At 51.6% G+C, this 23,092-nt stretch overlaps 1 protein-coding gene across 1 annotated transcript in view; it reads left to right on the forward strand.

The window, feature by feature from the left end:
- The first annotated feature begins 845 nt into the window (after positions 1-845).
- The window catches only part of NHS (NHS actin remodeling regulator), a 103,725-nt gene continuing 81,478 nt past the window's right edge, over positions 846-23,092 (forward strand). Inside the window, exon 1 of the mRNA XM_040468201.1 lies at positions 846-1,146. Within this exon, the coding sequence (XP_040324135.1) occupies positions 1,113-1,146 (34 nt within the window). The 5' untranslated portion in view covers positions 846-1,112. The remainder of the gene's footprint in view (positions 1,147-23,092) is intronic.

Below are 23,092 nucleotides of genomic sequence, written 5' to 3' on the forward strand. Positions count from 1 at the left end.
CAAAGCTCTTCTCTGACTCGCCCTTAGTTTGGCTTCTTTCCTTCTCTCTACCCGTCCAGCTTTTGCACATGGGCTCAGTTGCTGGGTTCAGGTGGGACGATGACATTAAAGCTATCGGAGCAAAGCTGTGGACATCCCTGAGTCCTCCCTTTCTGAGGACTCCAGAACCGGTCTGAGCAGGCTCCAGAACGGTTGGTGTCTGTGAAGGGGCTCAAGCGTTCTCGCCATGTACTTGACCCTTGACATCGGCATCACGAGAACCTAACATACTGATACAGGTGGTGTGTGTGTTGGGGGTGGGAGGGGATCAGAAATTGACTTGCAACCTGAAAAGAGCAAACTCCGGTTGTATCCTGCCCCCCATCCTTTCAGGGTGTGCAAATATTTGCAGGCCTGCTCACTGACCTAAAATCTCACAGCCAGGTGAACCAGCCCCAGCCTGGTGGTGAGGGGAACGGCGGGGCGGCGGGGGGAGCCGTGTGGTGATGGCATGGGCTGTACCCCTTCTTACTCCCGGACAGCTGGCACGCGGGCTGGGGGGCTGCTGCTCCCTGGGTGGCGGTATTATTCCAGCTTCCTGTCTCTGGCAACGTGCAAGTGGTTTCCATAGCCACGTGGCCCTTGGCAGAGCTCATCAAACGGACAGGACCTTAGATTCTGCATTTCTCATGGTTAGCTTGGCTCTCAGGTGACACGGATGCTGCTGACCCCTGGCCGGCTGCACTTGGAGCGGCGAGGCCCTGGAACAGTCCCGCCGCGTTCTGAGCGGGCGCAGGGCTGGGAGAGAAAGTGCTAAGCCCCTCCTCTGGAGACAGGGTGTGTCTGAGGCCGCCCCGGAGTCCCGATTTGCCATTCAAGTGAACCCGGGGGGATTAGCAGCTGGCCCAGCACTTGGGTGAGACCATCTCCCCCTCCGGGGGGAGTCCCGGAGGCAGCGCAGATGTCGTGTGAAAATCTGCCACCCTCCTCGCCGAAGGTCGCCCTCTCTCGCCCTCCCGCCCCCCTGCTCTGCCTGCCGACTTCAGCAGATCAGCTTTCAGCTATCTGGGAGTCCGGGAGGGCTCTGGGTAGAAGAAAAGGCCCGTCCTGACGGAGCGGAGCGGGAAGCCAGCATGCCTCTGGCCTGCTGCGTGCCCCAGGATGCAGGTACCCGGGGCTCGCAGCGGTTCGGGACAAAGGGGAGGGAGCCGGGACGAGCCAGGCCCGCCGGAGAGGGGCCGGCGCCGGGGGCCCGCCGCTTCCTGCTCTGCGGGAAGGAGGAGCGTGTTTGGGGCCGAGCGGGAACCCTCTCACCGGAGCAGAGGTGAGGAAGGGCGGCCGTGCCTGACCCTCAGGGCCGGCCGTCGCGTTTGGGGCCAGAGACGCCTAAACTCGGAGACGCCGGCTCGTCCGTCCGGCTGGCCGGCCGAGTGTGCAACTTTGTGCGCCTTCCGAGGTGTCCGGTGGCTTAAGACAGAGGACGAGCGTTTCTGCCTCCTCGGCTTGCAAGTCTTCCAGAGGGCTCGGAGGGCGGCCCAGGAGGGGGCCCGGGCAGTGTTCTCCTGGAGCCTGGGGTGGCTGGGAAGAGGCCTGCCTGTCCCGCTCTCCACCCGCCCCTCCCGTCTTGTTGGAACTCCTCGGTGTCCTGCCCTCATCCAGAGAGTCCCAGGGAGACTTCGGTATCTCCTGTGGCCCCGAGCGAGCGAACGGCCTTGAACTTCGAGTGCTCAGGCCCCACCTCTTCGATTTCTAGCTTCTGTTCCATCGGAAATGGCCTTAGACCAGTCGAGAGCCTGTCTTGACTTCTTCAGTCCTCTCCCCCCTCCTTCACGATACACCTTTATCGCGTGAGGTCAGCCACACAATCGACCCCCGTTTGAAAAGTACTGAACTGTTCACATACTGCGCCCGGGCCGCCCTCCCGTGTGAGCTCAGGCTCCTGGACGTTAGAGACAATGCCTCTCCTACATTTCTTGTATAAGCTCCACCCCGTCTCCCCTGTCGTGGTGAGCACGCGGTGGCGGTGGCCGGCCGGCCGGTAGGCACACTGTTGAGGCGCCCGCTCTGCTCGCCCCGGCTGACCCAGCTTATTGCACACCTGCCTCCATCTCGTCTCCGGACACTGGTGTGCACACTATGGGCGCGCGAGCACGGGCCTCGCCACCACCAGTAGGCTCGTCTGCGGCCCTGCCCAGCTAGAGCCTTGTTCCGCCCTGCCTTCTGGGAACACTCCCTCCGAGTTGCTTCTCCAGGTGTGGTGATGAGGAGGCACTGGTTTGTGCCTACTTGGTGACCTGAGATCCCCTAGGAGAGGAAGGCTACGTGCCCGTGGACCAGGCGGCTTCCGGCAGGTGCCACCGAACCTCTGTCCGTTTCTTCAGGGCATCGTGGTATCCAAATTTGGGGCTGGAGAAGTTGTTCAAATCCAAATCCCTGTCCGTGATATCACTTGTACTAACGATGAATACCATCATTCGATGTGCAGGCCATACCTCAGACCCACTAAGAATCTCTGGGGATAGCCCCGGACACTGTTTTCAAAGCACCCCAGGCAGACTCCAGCGTGCCGCCAGGGTTGGTACGCGGTAAGAACTCCACTCCCACTTGAACCCCCAGTTTCCCTCCGGAACCCGAGTGAGACAGTTAAGGACCTAAGTTCACACATTTGCGTAAGGATCAGCGGATTCCGGGGAAAGTGTCCAACAGCAAAGTACGATTCGTCAGGCCTGAAGGACTGAGTGATGGGAGGGAATACCAAAGGAATGAAGCCCCTCCAGGTGCCGGCCAGAAGTTTCCAGTCTAAGCGTAAGGGGAAAGATGGCGAGAAGGCCTTTGGTACGGTTGGACCCAGTTTACTTGGGTTGGAGATCTAAGGCATGAGGGTGGCTGGCAGGCCAAGGAGGGGTAAGGAAGGTGACGGAGGGCGCAACCTTCTCGGAGCTCTGGCACTTTATAAGTTCAGCTGTCTCTTGGCGTTAGTGTCAGCAAGGTCATGGTGCCCTCCCTGTCTCTGGATAGCTAGTTAGTTCACAAGTAGGGAGACCAGGCCCTTCATTAGAGATGTCTCCAAGCAGGACTTGGCAGATACCGCATTCAGCACAATAAAAGCGGGGGTGGGGGGGTGATGACTGCTTTTTGCCTCAACACAAATTTTATCACACCAGGTTTCATTATAGAAATGGTATAATTTTGGGTGTGTGTTTATTATGTAACCATAGTGGTTACTCTGATTCTTAACATCCTTCAAACCGGAGTCTCGAAGGGCGTTTTATTTATAGATTTAAAGCCATGGAACAATGGTTTCATACGATTGCCTTATAAGCATAGGAATAATTCAGGGGAAAATAAAGCTCTGCTTTCTTTCCTCCTCAGCCCCTGCCGAATCTTCCCAACTTGGAGGCAGGCACAGCCATGCACCAAAAATGTTAGATCTTGTAGCTGATAGACTCAAAAGGGCTAGTGTCGGGTGGTCTTCGGGAACAGTGGAGAATGGGACTTGAGCTTCAGGCTCCCGTAGCAGTCAGCGTGTGGCGTCCTGGGGGGCTTGGGCCGGCGTGAGAGTCGCTTACGGTGATGGGGCAAGCTCTCAGGGCCCAGACCCTTATGCCAACCCACAGTCAGGGGCCCGGGTACCCAGCAGCTCCTGTCATTGTGTATGCCCAGATCTCTGGGCATTCATATTTCCCAGGAGCAAAGCTTGCACATCAGTGTGAGCATCAGCTCATGTCTAAGTTTATTCCTGAGAACCTCACGTTCAGAGGGAACAAGGTATGGGCTGCCACCGTCTCATGGCAAAATCGGTTTTGTCCATTTGGGGGTGGTTATTATTTTTAATCACTTGGTCAGATTTTGTGTTCACCTGCTTGAGATTTTAAACTTTATTTCTTGAATGTAATGCTCAGTTTAAAAGATAGGTCTGAAGACAGAGAGCTATAAATTTACCTCAGGAATACAGCTTTGGTAATTTCCGTTGCTTTTGCTATGTGGGCTTATGGTTCAGAGTTTCATTCTCTAGATAGTTAGGTTTTGGGGAGGCAGCATGGTATGGGGAGAATGGGCTCCGGTGTCTGCTGGATCTGGGTTCGAATCCTTGCTCTGCCATTCATCAGTCGTGTGGCTGCAGCTTCTTTTGTCTTCTTTCAATAAGGATGAAAGGAAAGAATGCAGACAAGAGACTTGGCATAGCACACTTAGTAGCTGCTCAGTCCATAGTGGCTATGGACAACAATCATGCTTATAATAGCATGCTCTGGGCACAGGCAAAATTTCGGGGCTGGGAAGCTGTTCTCTGTTTGCATGTCTTAGGCAGAGGGCCGGGACAGTGGGTGTCCTTCCTGGATCAGCCCACTCGTCCTGACGTCCTCCAGAGGCACTGGCAGATGGGGCACAAAAACACCAACCGTGTACCCCGGGGAGGGCACGCGGCCACGTGTGACACTGGGTTGAGCGTGCTGAGACCAGCCAGAAAAAAAACTCAGCACGGCACAGAAATCGACCACTAAAAAAATTCCTCCAGAGTTTCCTAGGCGTTGTCTCATGCGGAGTGTTCCTAGTAGGACATCGGGGCTGTTCTGTCCCAGACCTGGCCTCTTTCCCAGCTACCCAACTGTGGTGCTTCCCACCATGTAGGGCCTAGCAGGAGGCAGCATTTGGGGAGCTAAGCTTCCTGAAGCAGCATCTCTGCAAACACGACTAAGACACGGTTCTGCCCTTGGGGACTTCCGTCCAAAGTCAGGAGGACACTGATCTGTGAGCCCCAGAAAGGCTGGGCATAGTACTTCGGGGCCCATCCACATGACAGAGGGATCCCCCTGTCCCTCCTGGGGTGGTGTGGCAAGCCAAGTGAGCTTGATGGAGGAGAAGACTTCAGACAGACTCCGTCAGGGTAAATAAGATGTATCAAGTTTGGGGTAGATTTTTGTTTGTGGGTTTTTTGGGTTTTTTTGTTTTTTGTTTTTGTCTCACTTTGCATTTTAGAACATGATAGAATGAGCTCACTCTGCTGATCTTCAAAACTAAAAAAAAAAAAAAAAAAAAAAAAAAAAAAAAAAAGGACCTGGTCTCTAAAACCAAGGGAAACATTTTTTATAGAGCCAATATTTTGCATAAAAATTAAAGATGATTTTCGTCGGGTTGATTCTCGCCTTATCTAAGTCTAGCGGGTAGGGAGGGAGAGGAGATAGTGAGATTGGGAAGGGGTAGGGCCTCATGAAGCTACAAGCGACTGTCGTCTGCTGTCCACACTCTCTTTATCCTGCACAACCCCTCTGTATGCGAACTTAGGTGGAGATTCCTTGTCTGTGTTCCCGGTAGTCTTCTAGTCTCCTCTGAAGTCCACCTGTGCTTTTGAATACTCTGTTGGGTAGCATGGCTCCCTCCGTCCTGGGTGCCTCTTTCTGAGTCAGCGGGAATACTGAGAAACTCCACTCTCCTGAGGGGCGCTGGCCTCGAGTGTGGCTATGACTCCTTGACCTCGAGCGTGGTGAAGACCAGTGGCTCCCAGAATGGCAGAAAGGAGATGCAGAAGGGAATTAATCTCAGCTGTATCCTCTCGCCAGTGAAACACAGACCCGGTTCTTCAGCATCCCGAGGCCAAAAGTCAAACTCCACCAGGAGAGAGATGGCAAGTGTTTCCTCAGCTTTGAAGAACAGAGGCCTCTCAGGAATGTTATCTTTGCCCCTTTCTTGCCCCCACCCTACAATGGAGCAAAGAGGAAGTTTTGATTTATTCTTCAAAATAGACGAGTAAACCATGCTTCTCTCGCTGCCTGGTCTTTGTGTTATGTTTGCCATGGATGGCATTTGGCCATTAATAACTAGGTTCCCTCGTCCACCTAAGTTTTTATCCCTGGAAACCTTCACCAGCAAGTTAGAGCTGGGTGATTAATTTTGAAGCGAGGATGTGCTTGAGGACGGGCCAGGGGCACACATCAACAGCCACCGAGCCCCTGGCTTAAAGGAACGATAAATGAGTCATCCCAACTGACGCAGGCCTGCAGCTTCTGCTCTGAAAGCCAGGGGCAATGAAGGGAGCCACAGGTTTCTAGTCCTTTCCACACTTACCTTAGAAGGCAAGCAAAATGGCCACCTGGGAGAATTAAGATAATTGTGCGTTGAGTGTTTTTCCTTGGAAAGAAGTTGATTTGTAGCTTCTCTTGATTAGCCTTCCCCCCGCTTCTGCCCCTCTTTTCTTGGCATTTACTTGCTGCTTTTTAGAAATTTTTTCACACGAAAGACATCATGGGTAAGAAGAGGAGATTTTATTTTGAAGAACAATGATCACATTAACAAGGTGACAGCAGATAAGCTAAAAGTCACTCCATTTTCTGCCGGGGAAAAATGTTCCTAGCCGCCAAATAGCATTCTGCTTCTCTTTGTCTCCTCTCCTTTTACAGGAGGGTGGCAGGCCCAGCCACTGATGGACTCAGAAGAAATAACTAAGAGATAAGATATACCCTTGATTCATATAAGAAGGGAAGCTTTTGCGTTCAATGACAAAAAATGACTTCCTATTCCCCAACATTCTTGTGCGTGGAGCTCTCTACAGAGCAGTGACATTTCTCTGCCCTTGGTCCAAGAGTATCAGGTAGAAAATAACTGTGAAATCCGAAACTTGGTAAAGTACAAAAATCCAGTTCATTGCAACTGGGTAGGTGTCTAGGCCAGGATCAGATTCTGTGGGTACAGAATCTCCCTCCACCCTGCCATGTAGTTGAGGCAAGACTGAGGACTCTCCCTACCTTTAAGGTGTTAGAGCCACATCCAGAGACCTGAGCAGCACTCAGTGAAAGAGCAGTCAGATCTAATGTGTGTGACTACATTTCCAAGTGTCGGAAGGAAGGAAGGGAGGAAGGGAAGGAGGGAGGGAGGGAGGAAGGAAAACAGGCTTCAAAACAACCAGAGAAAAATAGAATGGAGAATGGAGGAGGTGATGGATTGGGAGGAAGTTGTTAGCTGGGAGAAGCATTCTGGGGTTTTCTCTCTCTCAGCTGCAGTCTGTTCTGCAAGATCTGATAGGCTCGTCGGGAAGACCGAGTGCCGTCCGGCAAAGAAAGCACATAGCGCGGGCCGGACCCAGGCCAGGGACCGAATCAGTGTTTGCTGTCGCTGTCATCCTCGTCGTCAGCGTCATCATTGGGAGGTGGTGTCAGAAGTGTGTGAGCAGAGCCTTCGGGGTCCCTCGGAGACAAATGATGCTGTCAGTCACTGCGAATAAAACCCTTTTCCCTCTGCTCTTACCCCACTTTTTCTGAGGCTGATTCTCATCTTTCATATCTTGGCACACTTTGGTTAATATCAGTTCACCTCCAGCACAGTGAAAGCAGACTCAACCAAGTATCAAAAGATGTTTTGAACCCTACCCTACTTCCCAATATAACATCTTCTACACCGACTTACGGTTTCGGTAATGGGTGGGTATTTGAGCGAAGGTGTAAACATAAAACCCATAGCTTATGCTCCCACTTCTCTTGGGTCTTTGTTTTCAGTAACTTATTTTAGCAACTTCAAAAAATATTCACTCGGGGTATTTTTTTTTCTTTTAATCTGTTTATCCTCCAGTGGTTCCATCTGGGTCACAAAGGAAAGATGTTTCCAGAAAGAAGCAACAAAACCTGTTTCTCGCACTTGATTAACATAAAGTGCGGCAGTTAAGATAGAAGGCTGAGTACTTTTGCACCGTAAATGATCAGTATCATGTGTTTGAGAAGAGCTTGTCCGTTGACAGTTGGGACCAAGGGGATTTTAGACCCCGCGGTCGGGGAAAACCAGGATGTTAATATTAAAACTCCTCCAATGACCCCTTCTTGTGTGCTCAGCGGGGCTGTGCTGATTGCGCTGTCTTCCTTGTCCTCAGTGTGGCCCTCTGCTGCAGGCACAGCTATTTTGCTTGTGACGTAGATGGGGAAAGTGAGGCTTAGGGTATTAATGTAACTTGCCGGGATTATAGCTCGGACGTTGCAGAGTCAGGATTTGGACCAGGTCCGTCTGACTCCAAAACCCACGCTGTTTACCACCAGGTGATACCGCCGGCAACAGTGTGAAAATGATGACCCCCGGACTGAATGTAGGTGTGGTGTTCTAAGGCTGTCATACAGGTTAAATATCAAAACACATGCTGTGACCTGTGCTTAGATCAACCAAAGCAGAAGCAAACTTTCTTTTGGTGCGAGGGAGCGAACACCCATCAGCCGAGATGGCCCTCACCAAACTATGCCTGTGAGCTCAGAAGAGGTGTCAGACAAGGGACAGGACCAGTAGTGTCGGATGTCTTGAGAAAATGGAGAGGGGGGAGGTGAGGCCTTTTACTTTCTCTTTCAGTTGCCAGTAATGACTCTCGAACTTTCTGCCAATTAACTTGACTGCCCCGTCGCTGCTACGTTCATTACTCAGCATTGTTTATCAATGGTATGTTGTTCAAATATTCATTTCCCAGGGGAGGGTTGTGGCGGGGATTTTAGTTTATCTCATTCGAAGTTTCGGAGCAAAGTAACAAGTAGCAGATACGATTACGGCTCGTCTTGGAGTTACAAAGCCCCATTTATTTTTCAGCATCTCCCTGCTACGCTCGGCCGTCTTCATACCTCCATCTGCTTTCCCAGATGTCCCAAGGCCACTTGTTCTGGCCGGCCACCAAGCTGCCCTGGGCCACCAGAGCCCCTGTTGGCTAGGATGCAGAGGTCCTGGACTCCCCATCCTTTCTTGCGCTTTGAGATGATAGCGCACGTGACCTTGAAGCCGGGTCCACCGGCCGGCGCGCCAGCCACGCCGGATCGCGTGCATCTTCCCATCGCACCTGCTCTCTCCCCCGCTTCCAGGCCTGTGTGAGCTTCAGGACCTTTGTGACGGTGCTTTTGGCCTCTCTAGAATGCTTTCATGACCTCTCTCACCTGGCCAACTCCTCATCATTTCGGAAGCCGTGGCTTCAGCGTCACCTTCCTTGGGAAGCCCTTCCTGAAATTACCCGGGTGATTCACACTTCTCCCTGTCCATGGCCCTTATGCTGTGCGTGCGTGTATTTTAGTGGTGCTTCCAAGGGCAGAGAATGAACGAGTACCCCTGAGGGGATCTGAGCCAAAGGGTGGAGAAGGAGGGAGGACATGGGCACGGCCAGGTATGGCCCACACCAACCTTCTGTAGATCTTAAGATTTCTTTATAACCATATGCATCGTCCTAAACATTCCTATGAAATTAGCACTATTCCCTAATTATTTAATATAAAATAATCTCCCCCCCAACAATTACTGAGTAAAACTAGTGGTTCAGGAAGCTCCCCCCACATCTATCCTGTGGCTCCCTGAGCCCCCAGACACAACACAGTGTACCTCGGGAGGATGTGTGATTCCCTCTGAAAAACACGTACATAGTATAGTATCTTTTTAGTCAGCCATTCTATGGGCTTCTTCAAAGTAGGAACTAGGCCTGTCATCTCTGGCATAGTATTGCCTAGAGCATTTGAAGTACTCGAGAAGTACTGTTTTCTTGGAATGAGTGACTCTTTCTACTGATACTGGTCATGGTAAACAATCAGTGTCATTAATCCTCAAAGAGGCACACGCTCCAGCTGTAGACCCCAAGGTCTCTATCATCTGACTACTCTTTCTCTAGTTAGTCTTACATTTTATCGGGCACCAGCATTTAAGATTAATTTTTATTCTTTTTATTTTTTTACTTTTTGCATGTTTATGTTTGAGAGAGAGAGACAGCGCATGAGCGGGAGGGACAGAGAGAGAGGGAGACACAGAGTCCGAAGCAGGCTCCGGGCTCTGAGCTGTCAGCCCAGAGCTGGACGCGGGCTTGAACCCACGACTGTGAGATCATGACTTGAGTCAAAGCCGGATGCTTAACCGACTGAGCCACCCAGGCACCCCAAGATTAATTTTGAAAACCATCTTCTTGAGTTATGTTAACATTTATTTGCTATCATAACACCTGTATTGTTTTCCACTCTCTTTCACTGCACATGCGTGTCTCCCCAGCAATACTGGGGAGGAAATAAGCCTTGATGGGCCACCCTGGAACTCTAAATGCCATTTGTAACTTCTTTTCCATGGGAAAATGTGTCCTGAGTTAAAAAGAAAAGCTTACAAATGTACTCTGGGCCAGTCTAAGGCCGGAGACAGACTGTAATCAGGCATCAAATCCCACATCCTACAGCTTCACTATTAGGGCTTGCTGTCCATGGCCAGAGGGAGTGGGGAAGGAAGTCGAAAGCCAGAGACGCAGAGTGGCATCCCAGAATCATTGGAGCGGGCTGAGATGGCCTCAGATTAGTCCCTCCCTTACATCTCTCAGGGTTCTACCAGTATCGTCATCATTGGACCCCCCTGGATGTGTAGTAACCTTCCCAAGAGGCCAGAAAAATTCATTCTTACAAATCTTAGTGACATTTGCATCTCTATGATCCTAAAACTGTTCCCTCTCTGAGACTAATGAATACCTGAACCATCTAGTTGTCTCTCCTTTAAAAAAATCAATTTAAAAAATCTTATTAAGAAATATTTATGAGGGGAACCCTGTTACACTGTTGGTGGGGATGCAAACGGGTGTAGTCACTCTGGAAAACAGTATGGAGGTTCCTCAAAAACTTAAAAATAGAATCACCCTACGATCCGGCAGTCGCACTACTAGGTATTTATCCAAAGGGCACAAAAATTCTGATTCGAAGGGATACATGCACTCCCATGTCTATAGCAGCGTTATCGACAATAGCCAAATTATGGAAAGAGCCCACATGTCCGCTGACCGATGAGTGGATAGGGAAGAGGTGGTGTATACACAATGGAATATTACTCGGCCATAAAAAAGAATGAAATCTTGCCATTTGCGGTGACGGGTGGAGCTCAAGAGTATTATGCTAAGCGAAATAAGTCGGTCAGACAAACACCATCTGATTTCACTCATGTGGAATTTAAGAAACAAAACAGATGAACATGGGAAAGAAAGAGAGGCAAACTGAGAAACAGACTCTTAACTATAGAGAACAACCTGATGGAGGTGGGTGGGGTGGGGGGAGGGAACGGGTTCAACAGTGACCGGGATTAAGGAAGGAGCTTGTTGGGATGAGCACCGGCTGTTGTATGTAAATGATGAATCGTTGAATTCTACCCTGAGACTAATATTGCCCTGTAGGTTAACTAGCTGGAATTTAAATAAATAGGGGGGAAAAAATAAATATTTATGAGTAAAGGAGCTCCTAGGTGCAAGGCAGCTTTCTAACATGTGATCTGTTTATTATGAAATTGTTCTTTGGAAACCTCCCACTGCTTCCCCTTTTTCCTTTTAGAAGTGAATTGCTGTAAAGCAAAATCCTTCAAGAACAGGCCAAACGCTGCCTCACTTCTCGTCCTTGTCACACCCCAGGTGGTAAAACGTGGGTAGAGGGCCCCTGACCAGCAAGGCTGCTGCCTTCTCTACCTGGCTTCTGAAGTGTAGCTCCAAGGACACCACAGGGACCATGGACTCTCCCCACTGGGTCATTTTTCTTTCTGTTGTTCGATTTGACCCCATCCTTAAATGACCTCATCCTTAAGCCTTCCCCACCAATAGGGCATGTAATACTGTTTTTATGTCTGCCCCGATCTGGAAGTTTCCATTCAGATTCCACCTAGAAGGCAACTAATGGAGGGCCCAGCTTAAAGCCTGAATCTGCTGTCCCGGCCACATTCTCAGACTGGGAAAAGTTGTTGGAAAGCCAGTTCAGAGCCTGAACCGTGAGAAACTACAAACACTTATAGAGAGGTTCGGTTCCCCCCCCCCCATAAAGTTTTTCAGTAAAACATCCCCTTTTCTGGAACATAGTAAGGATGTGTTTAAACCACAAATGTAGCACAACTGTTTAGGGTACAGACCAATATGTTTTCTCAGGACTACAAAGAAGGTTCCTTTCTCTCTCCTTCTCCTTTATATGTTCCTTATAAAACCTTGCCAGAGTCCACTAAAAGGGACGCCCCCCCCTTTCATTACATACACTTTTCCCAAGAAGATGAACTAAATGAATTCATTCACTCAGCACTGTAAATACCAAATGAAAAAAACCCATAGATGTATAGATGTAAATACTGCCTCTGTAATTATTTTTGTGTTTGTATAACTAGAGGGCACCGAGAGAAAGAAAAAAGAAATTATTCAAAGTTCAAAGGTTCCCAGATTTCCTAAGAAAATAAGAAACAACAAGCCCAAGCATCCACATGCGAAGATAGCGAACAATGAACTAATCATTACTCACCAGCATTTTCTTCAAAAGAACAGCTTTTGTTGAAAGCAGTGAGAATTCCAAATGCTGAACATTTTTTTCCTATCAAATAAAGTTGGTAACTAATGTAGCGATTAGGAAGACTGCAAGAGTTGAAATGGCAAAACCTACAGCCAAAGTTGAGAACCATTATTTCTTCCTTTCTCCGTCCAGTTCGGCCCTAATTTGGTTTGTACTTCTTCCTTTCTTCCTAGTGCTGATTTCCATCCATCTGTAAGTTTCCCAAGCGTGTGGGAAGGGGAGGGTGGACATCTCTTGCCCCTCCTCTGACCTGTGGCTCTGGATACCCTGTCTTCTTAAGGAGCATGAGCACCGTGGTTGAATATGACAAAACCGACGCCCCGTGCTAACACTCTGTGGTTTTCTGGGTCTGTGGCGTTGCTCCTCCGTTTCCTGGAGGGCTTCCAGGGTCACGCGTCGGCATTTGTAGACTTTCAGCACATCATCTCTCCCTCACTTCCTTCCATCCGCCGACGGTCTCCGGAGGGTGGTTCTGGGCCACTCGCCTTGGTGATTCTTTTCCCCAAACCGTGTGACTCACTGTCAGCCTGAGAAGCCCAGGGTTGGAGGAGGGAAGGTGGGCTTCTGGGACAGAAGGCTGTGTGTTTTTATTTTATTTCACTTCAGTTTATGGAATTTGTGTTCAAACCAGTAGTTCTCAGCCAGCAGTGTTTGTTTTCACATGTGACTAGAAATTGATTTTAAATAACTTCCTTAGGTAACCTTTTGTGTATGGCCAGTCACCCCCATGGTTAGTAGCTGGAAAATCAATGGGAGGTTCTTCTGCTCTGGGCTGGCCCCGTCGAACTCTGCGGGGCTTACTTTTCGTCTGTAGTCATTCATCTGGGGCCGGATGACCCAGGCTGGCCTCCTTCACATGTCTGGTAGTTAGCAGGCCGCAGACCAGAATAAGGGGAGCCACTGGGCCACACGTGCGTCGTCGTCCAACGCACTAGCCTATGCTCCAGGGAGAGTGGCAGTAAGCATGGGTAGGCACCAAGGTTGGCAAAGGTAGAAGCTGCAAGGCTTCTTGAGGCTCGGGCTCAGAACACATTCATTGTCACTTCTAGCGCATTCTGTGGGCCGAATCTAGTCTTTTTTTTTTTTTTTTTAATTTTTTTTTTTCAACGTCTATTTATTTTTGGGACAGAGAGAGACAGAGCATGAACGGGGGAGGGGCAGAGAGAGACGGAGACACAGAATCGGAAACAGGCTCCAGGCTCCGAGCCATCAGCCCAGAGCCTGACGCGGGGCTCGAACTCACGGACCGCGAGATCGTGACCTGGCTGAAGTCGGACGCTTAACCGACTGCGCCACCCAGGCGCCCCCCGAATCTAGTCTTAAGGCCTGCTCAGATTCAAGGCAGAGAATCTGATGGAATGAACTAACAAGCACTGTAGCTGTTTTTGAAATCTACCATAATAACCAAACATCCTTATTTGCAAATTCTGTAAATATACAAATGAAAACAGATCTGGAGTTCTTCCACTAATAAGGTAACTCTCACTTACATTCACATAGACTTTATACCTGGGGAAGAAGCGGGGGCGGTCATTGGCCCGGGCCATGACAGTGAATGATCCGTGTAAATACCATCTATCAGTCTGTCGCATGGGTCATGGCAGAAAAAGGTTGCAGACAGCTGTCCGCGAGGCAAGGTGGTGAGGCAGAGAGAACGTGAACCTTAGATTCAGGCGGACCTGAGTTCAGACTCCCATCTCCCCAGAGTATTAACCGGATGGCCTTGGGCAAGTGGCTTAACCCCTCTAAGCATCAATTTCCTCAAGCATAAAACGGGAACACTACCTAAGGCATACGGCTGTTGCAGTAAATAGCCATTTCATGTTAGTTTCCTTCCGTCTCCTTAATTTTTTGAAATTCACAGGTAGCGACCATAGTCACTTTTCTACACAGAATCTTCTACACAGAATCAAAGCTGCCCAGTCCCTTTTCCTGCCAGATACTGGCTTTTTGTTTTCACATATTGCAGATCTTTGAAAGATGACTTTGACATAGTAGTTTTCAACCTGGGATCTTGGCAGTCTTTGCAAAAACATAAGCTTACATAAGTTAACAACTCCAAGACAATTCTCTGTTTCGGTGCTACAAATTATTTCACGTTTTTGAGTTGTGCATGGCTGGTTTTTCTTTCTGGTCTGGTGGAATTCTGGAAACCCACCATCGGAAAAGCAGGTTTTGAAATAATAGAAGTTGGGCAACAACGTACGGGAACGATGTTCTCTCAGAAAGGATGCATTTACACTGGATGAGGTTTTCAAACACATCTAAGAGCTCTAAGTAGTGAAGTTGGTCTTTGGGGGCTGGAGGAGGCCAGATTGGGCAAAACCTCCGCTTCTCCTCTGATGCATTCCGTAGGGCTCCATTTTGGCTAAATCATCATAATTCCCACCAAGACAGCACAGAATGATAATGGTTTTATTTATTATTTTATATGCATTGCCAGTATATGCAAAGCTTTATAGCTCGCCATAAATCGAGAGGGATTATCGCAGCTGTTACTTATTTTAACAGGTCACAATACAGTAGTTTATGCCAGATGGTTTGGAGAATTTTGAGAGAGAAATTTTATACAGGCAGCCATATACATACAAGCTTGGATAGTCGTACCCTGAAATTAATTTACATTTGTTATGATATAAAATATATATGAATAAACACATAGCTCCTTATGAACGAGTGAGCCATTTTATAGCACTGATTTCTTCTGGAAGTTGTGGGGTCTCTTGTGAGCAGTGGCGGGGAGACGGCAAGAGTAACGTGCCGCTAAAGAGAGACGGGAGTTGAGGCTCAGCCACGTCCATCGCCACAAAGGGGATTCCAGCTGGCTTCGGGGAAGTGAACTTTGGAGGCAAAACTGGGTTTCCATCATTGGAACCAAAGAGAATAAATAAAGCAGGGAATCCGCCCCACATAAACATAAGGAGAGCGTGGTGGGGAGTAGAGCTCGCATTGGGATCCCCAAGGTCACGAACAAGGTCGTTCTGGGGCAAAAAGTTTACCCAGCCTGGGCAGATCACAGAATGTATTATCGCCCTTGCAGGTGCTAAAGTTTCTGTGTGGAGCGGTCAGTTTGGAATGGTCACAGAAATGGGAAGGAGAACTAAAAGCACTGATGATCAGAAACCATTTCAGAAGGTATTTTGGGTTCCAGGTTTCACAGAACAATAGGCTTCCAGAATGCCAGACCTAGAGAAAGCCTTATAGATCATCTCCACCCTCCTTGTCTCATAGATGAAGAAACAGACCAAGTGGTCACCTTGGTTCTTTCAGTAAAAAAGTAAAGTCAGACTGTCGAGGTCTTTGGACACCGTCGGCTTCCTCCAGTCTCCATGTCACCGGTCTGCCCCACCGACTCCCCTGCTGTGTGCCACCTTGCGCTGGGAGAGGACCGCATCCCCACCATCAGAATAATCCAAGGACCAGGTGGAAAGCCCAGCTCGGTTTTCTTGGCAAATCGCCCCAAGACATAAAGTTAATTCCCCCTCTGGAACAGGAATAGAATTACTTAGTTTTTTCAAGTCCGTTCTTCTAGCTCCTCTAGGCGAGGGGCCAACTACTGTCTGTTGGTGTCTGCGAAACAAGGAAGCAGAAGAGGGGAGTTTAAAACAGATTTGGGCCCTATAACGGGTATAATCTCCATGCAGAAAAATCAGGAAGTGGCAGTGTTTTGAAAGCCGAATAGCCCATGAATGTCAAGGGACGGAACTAGAAGCTTTATTGTGGACTCCCCCAGGATGACTAGTGGAAAAACTGAAAATCTGTAGGCTTGGTAATACTGAAATGCCCCACCGATTCCAGAGATGCTCGGCTTCCAGTAGCTCCGGCCGTCTGGAACACGGCTCTAAGCCTGAAGGTAAGTGAGGGGGGAGCTCCCCAAGGCTGCAAGATAGTTGCCAGCAAGCCCATGCAGTCGATTCAGAACCTGGCCTGGGTTCTTGCTCAAACCATTAGTAACTCTTGTTTGATGAACAGATGTTACCGAGCCGTGGTGTCTGTTTTCTTCAGCTCGCTGTGGATTCAAACCGTGGGGAAGGAGCTAGAAGGAGGGTGAGAAGGGAATGCCAGTGGAGAGCTGAATATCAAGGAAAGAGCTTGGAAATCTGAAAAGGAGGCTTTGAAATGTGTTACCATAGAGACCAATAATAAGCCTTCTTAATAAAGACCCCAAGTAATCACCAAAGCATTAAATCGTGTTTCGTGTCATCTGATTAAAGAGATAGGGAAGCGAATCGTTCAAGGTAGGCCAAATTCTGGCAGTAAAATCCTCGCCGCTTTCGGAGGCTTTTTCCTCACGTACGCTGAAGTCTCATGCAGGTCAGCCTTCGGTCATTTGGGTGGCAGGGCTCCTTCCGTCTCGGGGTTCCAGCACCCCCGTAGAGCATCTGTGTCTAGCCAGCGGGGGAGAGAAGGGAGCGTCCGGAGGAACGGGTGGGAGTTTGTGTGGGCCGGGCCTGGAGGCAGGGTGGCTGCGGGAGAAAGGTGGAGACGGTCTTATGAACTGACTAGCCACTTTCTTCCAGGGAGAGTATAGACTGGGCTTTCAAATAACAAGGGGCTGGTGGTTGCACAAACTAGCCACACGCAAACTCACCCACGTAGACCTCTGTGTTTCCTGGCAATACCAGGAAAGGGGACTATCTGTGTCCTGAGCCACAATACAGAGCATGGGCTGGCAGACTGTGGCCCGTGGGCCCAATCTCACCCACTGCCTGTTACCGCGGATGAAGTTTTAGTGGAACACGGCCACGTCCGTTCATCGTGAGCTGCACACAACAGCAGCGCGAACCGGCTGCAACAGACGTGGCGTGGCCCGCCAAGACTACGGTCTTTACTCTCTGGCCCGTCGCAGCACGAGTTTCTGATCCCCGCTCTAGGTCACCGCTGGCCTAAGGGAGGACACGTGTGCGACTGTTTCTTCCTGGGACCCAGCATCCTTGGCTTCCAGTCAAAACAAGCGGGATACCCATGCGGACGGGGACGTAACCTCTGCCCTCAGAATGCCAGCTCCGACAGGGCCCAGACTCCGCCCCGTCCCTGCCAGCACGTCGCACGGTCCGTGGCATCTGAGAGATGTTCGATAAAGGCTTCTATTTGGCCCCTCAGCCACAGGAAGAATCAGGTACCCTGACCACCACACGGGGGAAAACGTGCGTGTGGAGACTTCCAGCAGTTGGGAAGGAACGGCCTTCGTTGGGCTTTTACCATGTGCCAGGTGCCACCTATTATTCTGTTTACTCGCCCTGACAGCCCTGTGAGTGAGGTGTTACTGTTTGCAATTTACAAAGGAGGAGACCACGGTTCAGAGAAGTCAAGTTATTTTCCCAAGGCCGCACCGCTAAGAGCTGGAGGAGCTAGGATTCAAACACAGGTCTTCCTGGGATAAAAGCCCAGGTATTTTCATCTACATCATGGGACTTGCTAAAACTTTATTCAAATGCAGCCCAGCGGCATCGTTTCTTTTCATCGTGGCTGTTAACAACAACCTCACTCTCGTAAAGATCAATGCGGAGGGGCGGACATGGCCATTTTCATGGCTTCACGGAGTTCAGCCAAGGCTCTCCCTGGATAGAGCAGGCCTGAAAGCCTGGGGCAACACAGTTCAACCCTTGGGATGTGTGATTAGTGACTTGGCCACCGGCTCCCTGTGATCTTGCCAGGGATCGCTGTAGAAGGTGGCCACTTTGCTCACCGAAACATAAATTCTCACGTCAAAGCCTGAGTAGTTGGAGTCACTTGAGGCGGGCAGCTCCCGGTGTCCCTGGTGGAGTGGGTCTGGGCGTGCGTTAACACACAGATCTTCAGGCCTTGCCGCGAGCCTCTCCCCGGTGCTGGTGTCACGAGCCCCCAGGTGCTGCTGGTGCCACTGATCCTTTGGTGACCGAACCCAAGGGAAAGACCCCCCCCCCCCGTTTCTTTTCAGAAGCTCTGACTGGTATCCCGCCCACCCCACGCTTTCCGCTCTCTCAGTCCTTGTGGAAGTCTGAGAGGCCCAGGTCTGCCCTTGGAGGGCAAAACTGCTCCCGTGGACCTCTCGCCGGACATCTGGCACTCTGGATCATGCTGCCTTCTTGAAACCGTTTTGTCCCTTGGCTTGTGAGTTAGGGCCCTCCCTCCCTGCCTCCCGGGCTCCCGCTTCTCTCGCTTCTCTGACTCCTCTCATTCTGATGGCCTCTTTTCCTTTGCCCACCGACCCCGTCAACTTCGGGGTTCATGGCTGTCTTCTCAGCCTCACTGGGGGAGTGGTGGCCACGCCACTTCTCCCCTCCCCGTCCTTCCTGTCCTAGCCACACACTGTCTCCCGGGGAGGCTCCGGCCACATTCCCCATCCTTCCTGGAGGCTGGCAGCCGTCCGAGGAGGTTGGTGTGAGTGGCGTCAGAAGACAGCAGCCAACCTAGACTAACTCGGGTTGCATGCGATATTTCATGTGACCACGATCATAATTCATAGTAATGCCAATTAGGAAGTGCCCTACCCGTGCACCTGCAAACCCCGTGATTTCTCATGACCTTGGCAAGTCAAGTGTTTCACCACAATTTGTCAATGATGGAGGGAGGAGTCGCAGGCCCCACGGACCGGGTACTGCCCACACATGTAAATGAGCCTGGGGCATAAACCTCCCTCTTTGAAGACGGACGACCTGGTCAGAAAATAGTCATGTTTTCCTGAAATGGGTTTCCAAGGCATCAAGACAAATTACCTACAGCTGTGCCCCGCAAGCCATCTTGGGATGATTTCGTTCCCTGGTCTTTCCCCCGTGTTACATGTTGGGGTATATCCCGTAAGTGTTGCAGTGGCCCGAAACGGCTTTTGGTCTTTCGCATGCCGTTGTCGTATATACAACCTAGCAGCCTCAGGCAGGGGCACGCACTGCTGTGGTTTTTAGCCCTGGTTCGACACCATAGCTGGCTTAGTAAATCACCCTTCCCTGGAGATCAGTTCATGGCTCTGAAGGCATTGTCTCTGCAGTGTTTTTAAGCCTGAGCAGGGTGAGTTGTATCTAGCATGCGAGGTCTCAGGGACCGGGGATGAAGAGGGGGAAGGGACGCAATGTTACAATTTGCGGGCTGCTCTAGTCCTGTTACACACGGGGCGCGGGCTCCGCGCCAGTCTCTGTCTTCCCTCTTGCCCCGGGGCTGGAGGAGTTGGCGCGGGCGTCTCGTCGTCGTCTCTGATTCTAATGCTGTTGGTCAGAGACTGGGGACAGGGGAGGTGAGAAGGGAGCCACGGGGGTGCGGTGCTGAGCAGCCGCGGCCGGTCCAGCCTGTTGGTGATGTGCCGAGCCCTCCGCCACTCCGGGCATGGGTAACACGCGGCCCCAGCGGCCGCACCACCGGAGGAGGAGACGCACAGGTACCCGAAATCCGGACCCAGGATCCTCCGCAACCCCCGGCTTGTCTAGGCTCACAGGGCCGGCTCTGTGGCCCGCTCCCGCGCACCGCCGAGTTTGGGGCTGGGGGCCGAGTCCTGCGGCTCACTGCGGCTGGCGGCAGGGGACGGATTATTTTTAGCAGGTTCCACTTTAGCCCAGTGGAACCGGGAGATGTTCGCGGAGCCGGGTGGTTGTCTGCAGAGCGTTGGTGCAACCGTGCCTGCTGCCCGGGAGGTTTGGCTGCCGCAGTCCCCTCCATTCACTGGGCTGTAAATCGAAGCTGTCTACGCGGGCGAGGCGCTCGATCTCAGCGTGGCCCTGGGGCTACGTCCCGCCCAGGTCTCCCGGCACCTGATTTCCCAGTGGTCAATTAGGTGTCTCAGCCTGCAGCATTGAAGCAGTGGAGGGGCCAATGCCCCGGCTTTGATGGAGCGCGCCGTGCGCAGAGACCTCCCCAGTCGACTTCCTCATCAGAAGGCAGCATCCATTCATAATTCTCTCTCTGCCTGTGGACCGAGTTAGGCTGGAGCTGGGCATGGACTCCCGCGATCTCCCTTTTTGCATCTGAAGGAGAAACTAAGATAAAAGGCAAAAGGAAGAAGGAATGCGGTCCTAACGCAACAAGGCGCTGGAAAGCCCCCGAGAGGCCTCTCCTTTGCGGGGAGAGGGAGAAGAGGCAGATCGTGAGCCCAGCGCCCCAGCCAGCTGCTGCTTCGCTGCGGAGCCGGCACGCATGCCTACCTCACCTGACGGCCGCATTCCCGGGGAGCCGGCACGGGGCCCGGCGGCGCGCCCAGGGCGCACGGGCGGTAGGATTTCTGCACCGGGAGAACGATGCGCGGGCGGGCTTCCCAGGGCCGAGCCCGAGCCTGAGCGGGCGCCCGCGGAGGCTAGCCTTGGCGCGGTGCCCCACCGCAACCCCCCGGGATGCTCCGCGACTCGCAGCCCAGGCCACTCCGGTGTGTGTGAGATGGGACTAGCCTGGGGGGAAGGGGTATGGGCAGGTGACATCATTTTAAACTAATGTTTCACACCTCTGGGTGGTGGGTGAACTTGGGGGACGGAGGAAGCCAGAGCCGCAGCCCCGCCGCGCGCGCGCGCCCGCCTAGGGGGGAATCTACCCCCCCCCCCCCCCCGGCCCCTAGCCAAGGTTTGAGAGTCCGCTCCCCTCGGCAGAGCGGAGTGAGGGTGAGCAGGCGGTCAAGGTGGACCGCGCTAAGCTCTGAGGGGCGAGGGGGAACTGCTCTGTCTTCCTGGGGTCTTTTATTTTAAGCATATTGCAGCTGCAGCTTTGAAGTTTGCCGCCTCCTCCTCACCCCTCATCCCGGGTTCTGGGGCGGGGCAGCACTTTTCCACGCGGCTACCCAGGCCCAAAGCAGCTGAGCGGAGGCGGCTGCGGGGGCTGGGGGTGGGTTTCCTCCCGGGGGCACGGGGACTCGAGGGCTCTGTGAAAGGGAGCGCGCCCTGAGGGTCAGCCTTGCGGGAGCTCCGACGGCTGGGGAGAAGTCGGGAATCCAGCTAGGTGTTCCATCCTGTTTTCCTGCCCTACCACTTGGTGGTGGGCGACATTTTGCCTGTGCAGGGGTTTCACTGTCATGGAGCTGGCTGTGATGCCGTGAGGCAAACGGACGGTTAGGATGAGCTGGAAGAGAGAGGCGAGAGAGCTGGAGCTCTTCCTTTTGTGGCGGCGTTAACCCTTTTGAGCCTGCTCCTTTGGTACACCTGTCCACCTGGGTCACCATCTGTGGGCGTGAGTGGGGCGGCCTCGCGGAGGCGCCCTGCCAGAGTTGGTGGGCCAGAGCCGGTCTTGCCCAGGCCAGGAATGTGCGGGCAGTAAAAGAGCAGAGCCCCAACTGGTGTCCCCTTAGGGGAAGGTTAAGCGGCGCCGGCCATGCTGGTGCACGGTGTCGTAGCCATAGTGTGGTTTGCGCTTGAGTTTGGGAGCTCTTGTTTCACGAGGTTTTTATTTTGCGGTTTTGTGCCTCCCGGTCATCAGTTTGCTTTTCACAACCGCTTGTGAGCAGGGCCAAGATAACAGCATCTAAAAATAGCCTCGCGGCTGGAGATGCAGCCTACCTTGACCCCGCTCTTACAGGAATGGGGTCTCCCTTCCCAGCTGCGTGAGGGCGAGCCAGACCTGGGACCCCCCCCCCCCCCCTCGCAGCGGGAGAGCAGGCCCACACGCCCTTCAGAACTGTTCAGCGTCCAGCCTGAGGGCAGGGCAGGGATGTTGTGGTGCTGGTCTCTGTGAGAAGGGCAACGGTCTCGTCCATTCCCGGGTGAGGCCCAGAGCCACTGAGCTGCAAGATTGGGGGATGGGAGCCCAGACAGGGACCCCTTCTCCGCCCCCGGCCACGGGCATCTGCAACTTTGCGTTCGGTAGGAGTTCCACCTAGCCATGTATATGGGGCTTGCTCCTCTGTGCTTCAAGGGCCAGCAGGCCACGCCCCAGCAAAGGAGTCTGGCCCAGAATACAGAGGGACCAAATGGTCCAGGGTGGCACTTGAATCACATGCCAACTTCCTCAGTGCACATAGTAGCCGGGATACCACTCTTTCCTTCCCAGATGGAAAGCCCTGGACAGTTGAGTGATGAACCTCTTCCTGGTAACTGAAGGGTACCCATCTGTCTAAAGGGCGCCACCCCCACTGATGGAGAAGGTACCACATGGAATGGAGACGGGAAGGGAGTGGGGCCTTTTGAAAGGTCGCAGTGGATGGCGGGAACCCGGGTCTACTCCTGTGGATCATGGATGCTGAGAGCCTGCTAGGCCTCTCCCATTATTTATTTTCAAAACCCACGCTCATCTTTTCTTTGGAAGCAAAGGTGGCAAAGTCCAGCTTGAAGAAAAAAGGTCTCCTCTGTTCTTGATTGATTGAATTATGGTATTTTATTTTTGCAAAAATGCATCGGTAATTGCTGAAAATGTAAATGCCTAATTTTCTACAGTGAAAGAAACAAACTAAAGAATATGGGAATTTAGGAAGGAAGGTGTGAATCCCCACTGTTAGTTCTCTATTCAAGAGAGAACCTACCAGGTCATTCTCTCTTCCCTTTCAAAGTGAATTTTGATTTTAACATTTTACCTTTATTTTCTGTACATCAGGAATATAACCACTGGTCAAATATTAAGATAGACAACTTGATTCAGGGGAGGGAAGAGACCAGGAAACAGAAAACACCTCTGAGAAATCTGTTGTTCCTCTCGTCATCTAGTAGAGACTTGAAAATAGTTGCTACTTTATCTTTGAAATGGTCCCACCATCGTTTTGTTCTCTACAGACGATGCAAAATTACCGCTGATTCAATGTAGCCAAAGGGCCCAGTACAACAGTGGCTAACTCCCTGGCCCACTTAGAAGAGTAGATGGGAAGACCAAGTGTTGGAATTCAGATTTTACAAAAATGTCATCAATTTTGCTCTGCCTGTACCAAATAAGATGTCAGTGACCCTTTGCTCTTAAAAAAA

This window comes from Herpailurus yagouaroundi, unplaced genomic scaffold (genome assembly GCF_014898765.1).
Source record: "Herpailurus yagouaroundi ecotype Mexico unplaced genomic scaffold, PumYag 67690, whole genome shotgun sequence".
Taxonomy (NCBI): Eukaryota; Metazoa; Chordata; class Mammalia; order Carnivora; family Felidae; genus Herpailurus; species Herpailurus yagouaroundi.